Source organism: Lacerta agilis, chromosome 13, assembly GCF_009819535.1.
Source record: "Lacerta agilis isolate rLacAgi1 chromosome 13, rLacAgi1.pri, whole genome shotgun sequence".
NCBI lineage: Eukaryota > Metazoa > Chordata > Lepidosauria > Squamata > Lacertidae > Lacerta > Lacerta agilis.
In genome coordinates, this window is record NC_046324.1 from 38,483,768 (window position 1) to 38,500,027 (window position 16,260).

At 47.4% G+C, this 16,260-nt stretch overlaps 1 protein-coding gene across 1 annotated transcript in view; it reads left to right on the top strand.

Moving 5' to 3' along the window:
* XYLT1 (xylosyltransferase 1) overlaps positions 1-2,899 on the top strand; it is a 163,793-nt gene extending 160,894 nt beyond the window's left edge. The window contains exon 12 of the mRNA XM_033166681.1: positions 1,988-2,899. Coding sequence (XP_033022572.1) covers positions 1,988-2,310 — 323 coding nt within the window. The 3' untranslated portion in view covers positions 2,311-2,899. The remainder of the gene's footprint in view (positions 1-1,987) is intronic.
* Positions 2,900-16,260: the final 13,361 nt, after the last annotated feature.

Sequence of the window (16,260 nt, forward strand, 5' to 3'; positions counted from 1 at the left end):
TGAAACTGACAGAAAAATTAGGATATCTCTAAGAGCCATTTTTTCTGATATTTTGTGAACAATGCCAAGGCTGCCACACACAGAAAATTGCTACGCACCTCTAGATTCAAAGAGCAGTATAATGAGATCCGCCTTTTATGAAGGGTAAATAATAGGGCAGAACTAAAGGATGGGGAGAGGGTAGCTCATTTTCCGTAAACTTCTTCAGCCATGGTGATTTCCCACCCCACCCAAGGATCATGTCAAAATGGGGCTGAGTGCCTATTCAGAGTGAGGGCAGCGTGATGGAGGGCATGGCAGAAAAGGAAGTCTGGACCAGCCACAACAGAGGCAGCCTGCCTCCGAATGACAGTTGCTGGGATTCACAAGTGGGGACAGTTCAGCTGTGCTCACGTCCAGCTTGTGGGCTTCCCACGGGCATCTGGTTGGCCACCATAAGAACAGGATGCTGGACTAGATAGTCTGATCCAGCAGGTGCCTACGGTGAGAGCTCATGCCATCTGAATAAATCAGGTAGAATTCCACTGCCTTGACAAGCAAATTATATGATCGAAGCCATAATAAGCCAGACAGAAACAGCATATTTAATATAACTGAATAATCGGGGTTGGCGGGGGGGGCTTGCAAGGGAGGGGGTCACTTCAAAATAAAATATAAAACAAAGTCTCAGAGAACCACGAAGAGTGTCCAAGCCAGGGAGACAGAGCCTTAACCAATTTACAACAGAAGATCAAACCGTTGCCTCCTCGCACAAAAGGAAGAGCTTAGATAATTGGCACAAGTTGCAAATTACACAGGAGACGTGGCAGGAATTGTAGACACGAGTATGTCATTCCTGGCCCACAGACCCACTGGAACACACAGCATAGTTCTCCCAAGTCTGAGAGGGCCTTCTTGAATGAAGGCATTTTGCCCTGGAGGTGGTGTGTATGTTTTGGCAGAGTTCGAAGAGTCCCTTCCTGGCATCAAGTCTAGGCTGTGGGGAAATCCATTAACCCCACCACTTCTGTCCCAGTTTCCATATGTGAATGTTAAGGCAAAAATCCCAGCTAGTTTCCTACAGGCAGTTTTAAGCACCTTTCATGTAGCGCTGTGGACACTCAGTGAAGCTGAACGTTAAAAGGTTCAGGACAGATAAAAGAGTGCAAAGTTAAACTGTGGAACTTGTTCCCACTGGAGGCAGTGACGGGCACCAGATTGGATGGCTTTAAAAGAGGATTAGACAGATTCATGGAGCTAACAATGTCTACTTGCTCTGCTCTGCCTCCACAGCTGGAGGCAGCATTGCTTCAGAGTCCCAATTGCTGGAAGCCACAGGAGGGGAGAGGGCTCTCATGCTTGAATCCTGCTTGTTGGTTTCCCACAGGCAACTGTTCAGCCACTATGAGAACAAGATGCTGGACTCGATGAGCCACAGGCCTGATCCAGCATGCACTTCTTATGTTCTTGAGTATCCAACTAGTCCAATGATTGCTCTGTACTGCTTTTAATGGAGGGGGCATTCCCATTTTTATATTGCTACATACTGTGCCAATATTTCATTAGGAGGTGTGGTCTATGGTTACTTTTACACGTATTGTTTTATTTATTTCATAAAATTTATACACTGCTTGTTTTGTCAAAGGGAATTCAAAGCAGTTCACAAAAAAATTTAAAGCAGTAAAATTATCACCAAGAAGAATTAACAACAGTAATTTAAGACGTTCAAAAAATTAAGATAGTAATAGATTAAAAACAGACTGAAACTCACGTCAACTTTCTAAACATCTGGGTAGCTTTGTCTAAACAAAACTGTTTTCAGCATGCACCAGAAAGAGCACAGTGCCTGCCTGATATCAAGAGGCAGGGAGTTCCAAAGGGTAGGTGCCGCCACACTAAACCACCAAATGGTTTTGAATGGCAGCCCTACGCAGAGTGTGCTAACGGTAGTTTTGATCTGAAGGTGTGAAGCGTCTCAACTTTGGATTTCGGTTTGTTGTTTTTACAGAAGAAGCCACGAGGTTGCACGGCGGACCTCCAAAGAACGCCTACATGGAGCAGAGTTTCCAAGGCCTCAACCCAGTTCTGAATATCCCCATCGACGCTGCGCAGGTGGACCAAGCAAAGAAGAATGCAGCCCTTACGGGCAGCAAGCTGGAGAACTGGGTGGACAAACTGGTGGGAGGCATGTGGTCAGCTGTGGATATCTGCAGCACAGGCCCCACCTCCTGCCCAGTCATGCAGGCCTGCAGCCAGACGTCTTGGAGTTCACTCAGCCCAGACCCAAAATCTGAGCTGGGCCCCGTTAAACCCGATGGCCGTTTGAGGTAGCACAGGGTACACATCCCTTCACTGGCTTTTAAAAGGGAATTTAACTTGGTTGCTATTGTGACACGGGGAAGGATAATCCACCTGCCGTCCAAAACTTGGGCTGGTTTCGAAGTGGATTAACTGCCAGGCATCCTTCAAGAAAACGTACGATTTAGTTTCCACGTAGTTCCTGGAAGTGGTACGGAGGGTCCCCAGCTAATTTCATCAGAGGACTGTCATTTTAAGCTCCGGGAAGGTGGAGAGAAGGAAACCAGTTTTTAGTGCGGGTGCAGTATCAAGACTGCAGGTTATTTAAAACCTCAATCTGAGGTGTGTTGGCTATTTTATCACACACACACACACAGCTGATAAATAGATGGGAAATGAGTAGCAAAATAGCAGCCGGTTGCAAATGCTGAAATTGCCATCGCTCCCCGTGCCATCACTTCCCACAACAGCCTAGCAAGAGTGTTGGCATTATCACTATGCCAAGCCGTGTTTTCACTGGCAAGGACTTGGGGCTCCCCATCCCCCTTTTGTTATGTATGTAACTGTATTTATTTATTTATTTCAGTCTGACACACACACACACACACACCACAACTCACTGATATTCACAAGAGTTCAATGTTTGTCATAGCAGACTACAAAACCCCTTCCTCCACCCCAGCATTTTAAAGAAGTGGTTTCAGGCAGGGGAATAGCAGCTGTTTAGGAAAGTTTTTAATGTTTAATGCTGTATTGTGTTTTTAATATTCGGTTGGGAGCTGCCCAGAGTGGCTGGGGAAACCCAGCCAGATGGGTGGGGTATAAATAATAAATTATTGTTATTATATAGTTATAACGGGGAAAGAGTTCAACTACTCCCACCAGCCTCAAGTTACAGGGAGCTGGTGATGGATAAGGAGTCTCTCTGCCTGAGACCCTCAAGAGCTGCTGCCGGTCAGAGCAGTCAACCCTGGGCTGGCTTGATGTAGGCTTGGTTTCAGGCAGTTTCCAATACAGTCATACTTCATGTTATGTTCGCTTCCTGTTGTGTTTTTTCAGGTTGCGAACGCTGGAAACCCAGAAGTGTTTACTTCTGGGTTTCCCCCGGCGAGCATGCGCAGAAGTGTTCTGCGCAGTTTGCGCATGCGCAAAAGCACCGCTCAGGTTACGGACTTTTTGGGGTGTGGATGGCACCCCGGAACAGATTGGGTCCGTAACCTGAGGTACCACTGTATTCTGATTTTAGAAGGTTACAGGAGGGAATCTGGGTAGGGCGCAAGGCAGGAAGACCAGCAGTAGGTGGCGCCAGTGCAAAGCAGAGGCAACTCATTCTAGTCTTATCCCCATCTTCCTCCCTGATAAATTTATACTGAGGGCAAGGAGAAAGGGGAAGATGACAGCACTGTGCCCCCCCACCCCCCAAGAATGGTTGTCAGCAAGAAGACAGGGACATGGCTTACAGGAATCAAGGCCAAGACTGGTGGGGCAATTGCCCCAGTGGGTCAGTTTGGGACAAATGACTCTTTGGGGCTAGTGTTAAAAGCTGCTCTTCCATAGGATGGAGAGCAGCGCCCCCTGGAGTGCATTTATGCGTTTTACCTGTGACATTTTAGCAGGCCTTGAGCACAGTTGTTTTTTCCACTTTTGGGAGCTGGTGGCATATCATTTGGTCCCCAGGCGGCCGAACACTGAGGAAGAAGTATAGATTCTATTAACATTCAAATGGCATTTTAGTCCAATTAATTTCTAGCTAAGCTCTTTGGCATAAGTTGTGCAATCTACATATACAGGTGGGTGTGTTTGTGTAAAAATAGCCAGTTAATGTATTTTTTCTAAAAAGGTTTCTTTCTCTTCTCTCTTCCTCCTCCCCCCCCCCAACATTTTGTCCCTGTGTAAAACTTTCAGGCCTACTCTAGTGCAATCCTGTGCACACATACCTGGTTGTAAGGGCGCTTCCAGGCTGCCACTGTTTTGCTGTGGGATTCAGTCACATACTGGCAAATTCAGGTTGTGAAATTGTAATTGCTCGGGAGGGTCCTGTGTGATAGTCCCACCCTAGACTGAACTTCCTTGAGATAAGGAAAGTGATGGCAAATCGCATTAGAAAGTGTTGGATAACATTTGCTTTAAGGCCATGTCACCTAGCCTACCCCACAAACAAAGCAGAATGAATGACCATTCAAACAGCCAACAGCATTGCCTAATCTCCTTGCAAACAAATCAGGTTGGATGATCAGCAAACTGGTACCCTGGAAGCAGCCTCTATCCCAATTAGTTTAGTGGGGCTTCCTTCTGAGTAGACCTGCAAGACTTGCACTGTTCTGTAAGCTCACGTGTTGGGAGAGCCTGATGACAGAAGGAGCACGTCGCAATAATCAGTTAAATTCCCTTTTAAAACAACTGTAATTGTGGCCGTAAAAAAAAAAAAATAGAAACTTCTGAGTTTCCAGTGGCTTGCTAATGTTTTTCCTCTCACCATCCTGTTTGGTTTAAAGCTACTACCGTTCGCTTTGGACTTTGAAATTGCAGTGTCAGCTGTGCTGGCATGAAGCAGAGCATTAAATGTTTAGAGCTGGCAGCAAAGGAGGCTACATAGGAGGGCGGTTTTAGGTATTTATTTGTATTTTTAGTCAATGACTAATTAGTAGGTGCTGCTTATGCAGCTTGGAGATTATCTTATCTTACTAACGAAAGCTGCCTTTATTAAGAAAAGGCCTTTTTTAAAAAAAAAGAAAAGAAACAAAACAAAAAGACATCTCATTTCTCCCCCTTCCCTTTTCCTGCATTCTTGATTTCCACTCGAATAAGAATTCTGACTACAAAAAAAGAAAACCTAGATGTTCCGATTGCTGATAAAAGAGGGGAGAGAGGTTGGAACCCATTCCGTCAGAAATCGTCCAGTCAGAGATAGCAGCTGCTCGTATCAGTGTACCCATCCATGTCTACCAGAATCCTAGAAAACCACAGTTCTCTAGGTCCACATGGTGCTTCCATCAACTCTGCCATTGTCCCTGCTGGCAAGGGCTGATGGGAGTTTGAGTCCAATAACATCTGGAGGGCCATGGAGTTCCCTGTCCATGGCTTAGGTGCTTCTGTAAGAAGACCTTCTCTCCTTCAGCTGGAGAACCGCCCCAAGTCCTAGCAGAAGACCAGGAGCCCAACATTCTCATGCTGAAACAAGGAAAACCCAGATTTCCATCTTACAATGCAGCCTTGCGGGGCTGATTCATTCATCCGTGTTCATCACTCTCTGAGCTGCACCCAAGTGGTCTTCCTTGAAAATGTCTGTGCTGTGTTGATGTGAGCCAATGGCGTTTGACCGTTTGGCAGGCATTTCCCATGCTCGGGTCATTGCTTCAGGTTGTGCTCACTGATGCATATGCAAATCTGCCCAAGCTGGGATTCTGTCCATCCCTCTCTTTCAGCATCTCAGGTCAAGGCAGCTTCCTAAATCTATGGTGCAGATCACTCAGCATGCAGCAATCCCCACAGTTGCTCCCAGTAGACTGTGACGCATCTAGAGCTGGACTCCTTGGTTATGTGGACTGTGGAAACAGATCCACTGCCTGGAGCTTCTAGCACACAGATGAAGCCCCACACCGGGATTCCCAAAAGCTTCATCTGTAGGCTGAACGGAAGGGAAAGTAACTGCTGGGTCCACCAGGTTCTGCTTACCTGCAACATCTGCTCATTCTTAGCACATCAGCACCCTGTGGATGCAGCTCTTTGCACACTGGCAGAATGAGATCTGCGGCTCAACGGGCACATAACCGTGTGCAGGATCTGAGCCAAATTCTTTAGACCATTCTGGGCACTCCACTTTCATGCCACCTACCCATCAGCTCTTGTGCTACAACACCTCCATGCGGAATGTAACAGGTTTGAACTCATGCAAGGAATCTTTGTGGTTGTTCAAGAGCTTCCAGGGAGCATAAAACCCCAAGATATCCCTGAGCAGCATAGGGAGGGCTTAGCTCAGCTGTAGATCCTCTCCTTTGCACGCAGAGGGTCCCAGGTTCAATCCTTGGCATCTCCAGGTAAAGTTGGGAGCAAAACCTCTCTGAAACCCTGGACAGCCACTGCCAGTCAGTGTAGACAATGCTGAGCTCGATGGACCAGTGGTCTAACTCAATATAAGTTATGTTCCTTTCATTAGGCAGCTGAAGGAGTCCTTATGTAATGCAAAATATTCTTTGCTCTCCTACTCCCCCCCCCCCCCCCCGATTCCTGATGCTTCAGAGGTGGCCCTTTGCACTTCATTCCGAAGCATTGAATATATATATATAGAATATATATAATATATTCCAGCTTAGTATCACGGTAGCAGTTTATGTCATCTGTTTTTCTTGAAAATTTCAGATGCTGTTAATCAGGCATGGTGGGGAGAACTGTGGCCCTTCAGATATTGCTGGACTACAACTCCCATCATCCCGGACCCTGCGGGGGGGGCCCTCCATCCTTGCATTTTCCTGCCCAAAAGCACCTGTTTTCATTCTCTCACTTTCCTGACCAATTGCTTCTGCCTTGGTTACCTTCTTTTGCTACCAAAGGTACTACCTCACTAATACTTTGAAATGTGTTTACCTAATGAAAACAAGAAAAGAGGGTTTGGGGAAAGTGGGGGGAAATAGCTGAATGTACAATCTATGCAAATTCTCTCTCTTTCTCTCTCTCTCTCTCTCTCTCTCTCTCTCTTTCTCTCTCTTTTAGTAATTTAAAATAAAAAGGACAAAGAAAGAAAACTTATAAGTATTAGAACTTGCCAAATAAACAGCAAGATACTGTACAGGTGCCTCTGATAGCAGAGCGATCTTCTACCCGGCACAGTTCATTGTGCCGTATTTGTATATTATAAAAAAATGAGTTGTCTTTTGGTTCCGTTTGTGATTAGAATCACCCTTGATGGAACGAGGTGGTTGGCGTTGCTTTGTTTAAGAACAGCACCTTCAGATTTGCTGGGGAAATATGCCGGACGAAGACATGGGGCGTGCTTGGGGGGGGGGGGGTTATGTAGGTTGCCATTAACAAGCAGTGATGGCAACAGCAAAAAAAAGTATGGGGCACTGGCTCCTTTTTTAAAAAAAAACTTGGGAGGTTGTTGGTTGAGAGATTTCCCTATGGGTAAATCATGTTATCTGGACTGTTTCCAACTCAGTGTTCATGCCATGGCATCCTATGAGTTGCCCCTTTTAGAGAAGCCTTAAGTTCTTTCATCTTTTTTTCAATGTGGCCTTAAAACTGTTTGTGTGTGGAAATTTTAGCTGTTGTATATTCTTTCTCTCTTGACTATTGTCAACGTATTAAAAAACAAAAGCACCTTGAGATGACTGTGGCCTTTTTTCCCCCACCCTCCTGCTGCTGCTGTACAACTCTCACTTTTTACACACGGCACAAGTCCATGAAAGGACATGTTTATAACTGCAAGCCCCCAGGGGGAGGGTGGGGACAGGGCAACATTATCCTTTTGCAGAAAAGATCTGCATTATCCATTTTTGCAGAAAGAAAGGAGGTTTTGCAAATATCGGCAGTTTTCCTTTTGCAACACGTTAGACAGTATGGTAAGACAGTATGATCTCTCTCACTAATGGGGAATGTGCCTTGGAAGAATTGTTGTTGTTTAGTCGTGTCCGACTCTTCGTGACCCCATGGACCAGAGCACGCCAGGCACTCCTGTCTTCCACTGCCTCCCACAGTTTGATCAGACTCAAGTTGGTAGCTTCGAGAACACTGTCCAACCATCTCATCCTCTGCCGTCCCCTTCTCCTTGTGCCCAGGGGCGTCGCTGGGGAGGGGCAGTGGGGGCGGTACGCCCCCAGTGATAGGGTGAGCAGCGGCAGGTGGGGGTGACAAGCGGCGGCCCTTCCCACGCGCCGCCGCTCCCTCCGTCACCCTGGGAGCAGCAGCGCTGCATGGACGGGGTGCTCGCTCGGCCGAGCGAGCACCCCGTCCGTGCAGCGCTGCTCCTCCCAGGGTGACCGGTGGCGTGTGGAGAGTGGTGGGAGGGGCCACAGCTTGTCACCCCCACGCACCGCCGCTCGCTCCGTCGCCCGGGGAGCAGCAGCGCTGCTGCGCCCGGGGCGACGGAACGAACGGCAGCAAGTGGGGTGACAAGCGGCGGCCCCTCCCACCACTCCCACGCGACACCGCTCTGCTCCCTGCCCGCTGGGCTCAGGGAGCGGAGCCCGGCCGGGGGAAAGGACAGGGGCAGGCCAGCTGGCCCAACCCCTCTCCTTTCCCCGGGACGGCTCCGCTCACGGAGCGCAGCGGGAGAGGGGCGGGCCAACTGGCCCGTGCGGAGGCGTTCCGTGCGCATGCGTCATGACGTCATGCGCACGGAGCGACGCCCCGCCCCATGGGTGCCGCTGGGCTTGCCGCCCCTAGCAGCCCAGCGGCTAGCTACGCCCCTGCTTGTGCCCTCAATCTTTCCTGACATCAGGGTCTTTTCCAGGGAGTCTTCTCTTCTCATGAGGTGGCCAAAGTATTGGAGCCTCAGCTTCAGGATCTGTCCTTCCAGTGAAGAATTACTCCTGGGTTTTTACACCCATAAAAATCTGTTCCGCATACCTATCTGAGTTCAGAGAAAGGTGACCAAGAAGATAAAGGGTCTGGACACCAAGCCTTATAAGGAATGGTTGAGGTCGTTGGGTATACTTAGTCTGGATAAGAGGAGACTGAGAGGTGATATGATAGCCAAATATCTGAAGGGCTGTCACGAAGATGGAGCAAGCTTGTTTTCTGCTGCACTGGAGGGTAGGACCCAAACCAATGGATTCAATTTACAAGAAAGGAGATTATTGTCTCTACAGTTCTATGATTCCGTTAGTCTATTCAGGGAGGTACACTGACCAGTGACTCAGCCCAGTGCAGCTGATCAATACAGACAAGGAAGTGTTTGACAACAAAACATTTGCAGGATAACGAGTCCTGGGGTTCAGCCTGCAACAGACCCAGTTAGTGGAGGAGTTGTTGTGACCACCATCATCATTTTGTATTCGGTAACTGCCCTTCACCTAGGGCAGGTTACATCTTTAAAAATATAATGCTGGGCTGAAGTTTCCACAAACTTTTCCAGTGAACTTCAGGATGTGGTGGAGAATAGGGGAATTATATGGGGGAAATAGAGGAAATCAATGAATTTGCAAGGATTGGGAACACCATTTTTTTGCCACTCAACTGCTTTATTTGATTTAAAACAAAAAAGCTTTCTGACTTCTTTGTCTCGGTGTCCATGAGACAACCAGTTGCCCAACCTTGTTCCTGTTTTTCACAAAATGGCCCGGTGGGAACATCTTGTATGGTGTGACTTGGGACCCCTCAAGACACTTGGTGTTCATTCTTTTCTCATATCCTTAATGCAATAATTGTCCATAAGTGATAGGTTTATAATGGACCGTCCGCACATCATTCTGTTTTGTTAGGTTTTCTGTGATTCTTCCCCACATTATTGCTGTCTGGAGGGGTACCCTGGCATTATAGTTCAATGAAAATGAAACAAAAAAAGCCCAGACATTGGTTGTATAAGTAACAGGATTCCAGCAAGAAGTTTCAGGACATGCACTGATTGGCCAATGAAGCAACATGTCTGCCCCAAAACTTTTACAGGTGTTTTGAATTATGGTGCTGGAGGAGACTCTTGAGAGTCCCATGGACTGCAAAAAGATCAAACTTATCCATCCTTAAAGAAATCAGCCCTGAGTGCTCACTGGAAGGGCAGATCCTGAAGTTGAGGCTCCAGTACTTTGGCCACCTCGTGAGAAGAGAAGGCTCCCTAGAAAATACCCTGATGTTGGGAAAGATGGAGGGCACAAGGAGAAGGGGACGACAGAGGATGAGATGGTTGGACAGTGTTCTCGAAGTGACTGGCATGAGTTTGGCCAAACTGCGAGAGGCAGTGAAAGATAGGCGTGCCTGGCATGCTCTGGTCCATGGCGTCACAAAGAGTCAGACACGACTGAACAACAATAACAACAGAATGAAAACAGGAGTACATATAACCCCCCCCCCCCAAGACCATATTTAGCACAGACCATTAAGGATTCTTCAGCTGTGATTCCTGCATTGCTGGACTAGATGTCCCTTGGGTTCCCTTCCAACTCTACAATTCTGTGGTTCTATGGACATGCACTACAACCTAAAAACATCAGGAGGGCTACAGGTTTCCCAACCTTTCTTTGGGCTGTTTTTCTGGAAGCAGCAGTGTATAACCCAGCCTTGGCCAGCAGAAAAGGGAAAAAGTTATGCTCCCAAATGCCTGCCCTCCCCCCCCCAAAAAAAGGTGTTTCATTGAGCTCCCCATCTTCCTCCTCTTCCAAGTGGCAGAAGAAAATGCAACTCTGCTCTAGGCACAGCAGGGGAGCCTGTTCCTTGCTTTGCACCATGCTGTGCTCGCCACATCCCTGTCTAATCCACAGAGGATGATTTTAGCTTTTTACTAAGGAGATGGCATCAGCACTGGTCAGGAGACCTGGAAGCAGAGCGAGGGCATTTCCTAAAGCAGGCATAGGCAACCTTCGGCTCTCCAGATGTTTTGGCCTACAACTCCCATGATCCCTAGCTAACAGGACCAGTGGTCAGGGATGATGGGAATTGTAGTCCGAAACATCTGGAGAGCCGAAGGTTGCTGACCCCTGTCCTAAAGGAATGTGAATTTTTAGGAGGACGCCTCCAAAAGAGGGATGAGGAACCTGTGATGCAAGGCCCAAATGTGGCCCTCAGGACCCAGGCCAGGCCAAACACCCCTTCAGTGACACCCACCACGGACCCTGCATCTCAAGTGTTTTTACCAAGCTGGAATGTGTCCTTGAACTCTAATGTCTCCAGTTGGTGAACATGTGCAGAAACTAGCCTACTGTACATACATTTTTTTAAAAAATGCATTTATTGCCCTGCCCACTTTTACCTCTGGCCCCGCCCATCATTGGCATATGGCCCCTGGAAGATTGCCCAGAATGGAATGTGGCCCTCAGGCTGCAAAAAGGGATCCCCAGCTGTGATCTAATATGACAGGGAGCATTGATACTTAGTGCTATAGCAGCTGGGTTGGATTTCCCCTCCCTGCCAAACCACAGTTTATTGGGGAGACAGTGGCTATGAATGTGGGGGGTGAGGGGCAAAAGCATGGGAAATGGAGCTTCATAACATGGTCTGAAATGGCAGCCACTGCAGAAAAAAACAATATCAAATGTAAGGAAAAAACATGCCCTTGCACTTGTGGACAGTTTGAGCTCTGAGAAATTCCTATATTTCTGTGCAGTCTGGCAACCCAGCACAGAAAGCGTTGTGGGAATATTGGAACATGTGACATGGAGCATAAGATCCCTCCAAACTCCCCTGTAGTGGTATTTTACTTTTGCTAAGAAGTGTAACAACAATGCTTTCTGTTGGTGCTGTTGGGGTTCAGGTCAGATGTTCTTGATCCAAGTGGAAGCTGGCACTGTCTCACCAGAGTGGTGCATGCTCTAGTTATCTCCCGCTTGGATTACTGCAATGCACTCTATGTGGGGCTACCTTTGAAGGTGACCCGGAAACTACAACTAATCCGGAATGCGGCAGCTAGACTGGTGACTGGGAGCAGCCGCCGAGACCACATAACACCGGTCTTGAAAGACCTACATGGGCTCCCAGTACGTTTCCGACCACAATTCAAAGTGTTGGTGCTGACCTTTAAAGCCCTAAACAGCCTCGGTCCAGTATGCCTGAAGGAGCGTCTCCACCCCCATCATTCTGCCCGGACAATGCGGTCCAGTGCCGAGGGCCTTCTAGCGGTTCCCTCGCTACGAAAAGCCAAGTTACAGGGAACCAGGCAGAGGACCTTCTCGGTAGTGGCACCCACCCTGTGGAACACCCTCCCACCAGATGTCAAAGAGAAAAACAGCTACCAGACTTTTAGAAGACATCTGAAGGCAGCCCTGTTTATGGAAGCTTTTAATGTTTTATAGATTATTGCATTTTAATATTATGTTGGAAGCCGCCCAGAGTGGCTGGGGAAAACCAGTCAGATGGGCGGGGTATAAATAAATTATTATTATCTATTCCCCCCATGAACCACTCTAGGAATTATATTTTTGGGAGAAGAATAGGGGTCTCCTGTAGCAACGCTCAGCTCCCTTAACTAATTTCAGCGCCTAGAATTCTTTGGGGGAAGCCACAGTGATATGTTTTTTGCATCGCTTTCTTCAGAATATGGTGAGTCAGTCTACTCCTTTGCTCATTCTGTGGGGCCCTGGCCTACTCCCTGGCAAGTCCCACACTGACAGCACTGACGGGAACTTTTTCAGTCTATAACCACACCTCCATCCATCCCTATGTTCTTCTTTCATGAAAGTTCCCATTTGTGATGAGAAATGTCACAAATGGAAGGCAGAAATAGTTAAACCTTTGGCTAAGTTCATGGGTGTCATTGGCTAAGCAGTTCATGGGTGTCAGCAAAGCTTCTCTTGTCACGTGGATTTGGTAGTTTGCTGTGGTGCAAACAGCAACCGACTGATGGGCGCAATCTATGACTTGTGAAAAGCAAAGACACTGCAAACCCACCCTTAAAGAGGAAAATGAAACACTTAAAGCTTTTTGTTTTTGCTTACTAAAGTGGTTTGTTGCCAAGAAACTGAATGAACCATTGCCCGTCAGCATACATCAGAATCCATAGCGTGTTGTGTAATGCAGATATTTTCTCTGCAAAGATGGCATGCTAAGATGGCCTGCAGATACGATCAATGGGTTGCTTTTGCAGCCCAGAAGTCATTCCATGTCCCACAGCAGCTGCAAACAGAGGTTTCTCTGTTAGTTGGTGTGTGTTTTTTAATCCCACAACCAAATTCTTTGAAACTCCTGTTCAGAAGTCATTCAAATTCCAAACTTCTCAGTTTGTTTAGCATCAGAATTAAGAAAAAGCACAACCCTATCCATGCCTACTTAGAACAAAGGTGAGGAACTTCCATCCCATTGGCCAAATTTGGCCCGACACTGGTCCCAATTTGACCCAGGAGGCCACTTCCCCAAAACCACACCCATCTGCCACAAAGCTGATGTCATATGTGACATCAGGTGTGTGGCAGGTAGAGATGTCGCTGGATCAGCTGCAAAATGGCGTCCCCCATAGGGAACTCAATCGTGCAGCCCACCCTTTCAGAAGTTGTTAGGAGATGCTTATTCCCCCCATAGAACTACCATTTCCAATGTGCTTTAATAATCAGTTCACCTTCCCAGGGAATTTTGGGCACTGTATCTGAGGGAATAGGGTCTCCTAACAACTCTCAGCACCCGTAAACTACACTTCCCAGTATTTTTTAGTTTCTTTGGGGGGGGAGCCATGACTCTTAAAAGTGATATAATACAAGTCATGGGTGGGGATTCTCAGGTCCTGCTACCCTGGATGGAGAATCGAGAGGCACATCCCTGGCCTGTGCCCCATGGAATGTTCCCCGGAAGGATATGTGGCCCTTAAGGCTGAAAACATTCCCCACCCCTCTTCTAAGGTCTGCTCCCTTTGTGTGTAAGCAGATTGTTGTCTTTCCTAATATAAATCACACAAATCAGACCAGACTACGCTGAACTCAGCTCCCTTGACAGCTACCAAACAGCTAGTTTTATGCTTCCTATATGCAGTAAAGCTTTCCCCCCAACTAGTGCACGTTACTCTTGTCTGATCACAGCAAACCGGAGCTGTCAGATTGCCTGCGTTGGCACCAAGTCGGTGCAGCTGCAGGTCGAAGAACATGGTTTTTACAGTTGCAATATGGTTGATACAGCCCATGAGGCCTTGCTGTTTGGATAATAATTACCTCCTATTGACAACAGCTGAGCTTCTCTGAGAAGCGCACAAAATCAATGCGCCGGGCATGACTAGCTGGATGACAAGAGCTCCCTGTATTACTCAAGAGGAACTTTCCAGGGGAAGATCAGGCCAGACTGGATGCTCTGTTTGACTGATGAATAAACTTATTAAGTGCCTGACAGGGTGCCCTCCAGAGGAAACATCTCATCTGCTGGCGTTACTCGCGCAGAGTTACAACGGCAAGGTAGAGGTTATGTTTTAGTCATGAGTGCCAACAAGTGGTTTCAGCAGGATCTTTCCAGGAGAAAGAAAAGACTCCGAGCCTGCCAGGTATTTGGAAGGTACCGAAGGAATGCACATGGCGCTAGGTAGGTAAGCAATTACTTATGAAGGGAAGCAGTCGCAATGCCAAGGGGCTTGGCACCCAGAAGCTAGAGACGGCTGGAGGCCATAGGCTTGTGCAGCGCGTGTCAGGAGGCTGCGCGCTCAGAGATTCATTTCTTTCCATTTCGAAGAAGGGAGATGGGGGAAATGACAAGACAAACAAATAAAGGCAAGGAAAAGGTAAAGAAGAAAAGGGTTAACAACCACAAGAGCAGACAAGAAGCCAAAAGAGGAGATTTTGTTCCTGCAGAGAAAAAGACCTGTGCCAAGCTAACCAGAGGCAAGGTGGACCTGGAGGGCAAGGTGGCTCCTCCTTCTTCTCCCCTGCTCCTCCTTGCCTGCATGCCACAAAAGATGCCTCTCATCGCTACAGATCTCCCTCCATAAAAAGTGGGGAGCAGAGCAGAGACACAAGCCATGAGACAGACAGATGCAGGCAGAAGAAAAAGGCTGGGATGAATCTGCAGCTTCTGCCTGTGACTGTCTCTGGAACTGGTGTGGTGTGGGGATTGGTTCCGGAGGCAGCAGTAAGGAAAGAAGAGGGAAGGGAGCCAATCGACAACAACGCAACAGGCAGAAGCTGCAGATCCATCCCAGGCTTTTATTCTGCCTGCATCTCTCTCTCGGTCTGCTTCCCTCCTTCATCCCTTCCAGCCTTGTTGCTACCCCACCACTGCTTCTCCACAGGTTGTGGCAGCTGAGGTAGCTACTCTCCCTTCTCCTTTGCCACAATCCCCATTTAACATCATTAGGGGGTGCCTGGGCACCCCTGGCACACCCTGTGCGCATGCCTATGCTGGAGACTTTGGACGATGCAAATGAAGTTAAATTAGCTTGCCTTTGTAAGCAAAAAGGAAAAACCTTCCCCCTTCCACCTTGTTGTCCTATTACTGTACCTCTCCACCACTATTTTCCATCTAAAATAAAAGAGCTTTATTGCATATGTGATGGGCTTTGTAATAAATTGGTCCTCTTGAATACAACATGGAAAGCTATTTCAGATTTGACTGTTGAGGTATTGCCCAGTGCCTCTCCAGGTATATTCTGCAGAGTGTCACTGATAATAACGATAATTACGATACTCAAGGTGGTTTACAAGCAGAAGAAACAAAAAATGTACATCTTATAACAATTTAATGCAATACAAAAATGTGATAATGAAACAAAACTTTAAAATAAGCAACCTACATCAAAAAGTAACATTCAACTATTATTACAGTAATATAAAATATTATCAACATATAAAAGTTAAACAGGAATCCACTCAACATTTACAATAAACAATATCTAACTAATCAATAAAACAACGGCAAGCCACAGTACATAAAATAGTACAATACAAATTGAGAAGCAAAGACTAGAGGGTGGAGCAAGGCGGGTGGAAGGAGGCCTTGCCTTGATGGAGTCTCTCCCCTCACAGTTCTTGCTTCAGGAACAGCTCCCTTATGAAGATGCATTGGTGATGGATTCATACTGGACTGTCCACACATCACTCCACTATATCAGTTGTTCTGTGATGCTTCATCCAAGGTGGGGGGGGGGAGCGTCTTCACTGCCTCCTGCGGAAATGAGTTCCATAGTTTAACTATGTTCTGCAAAGTACTTCCTTTTGTCTGCCCTGAATCTGCTAATCATTCAGCTTCAGTGGTAAAGGAGGATGGGATTTCTAGTCCTGCAAGATTCGGACGGCACCACGTTGGCCACACTTGCTCTCGAACTGCTTCGCATCCTTTCAAAACAGCTGCAACCTTCACCTCAAATGTCCACCGCTTGCGTGTGCCTGTTCTTGAAGAGGTTGGGGGAAGGGATCGTTTCCTGCACACAAT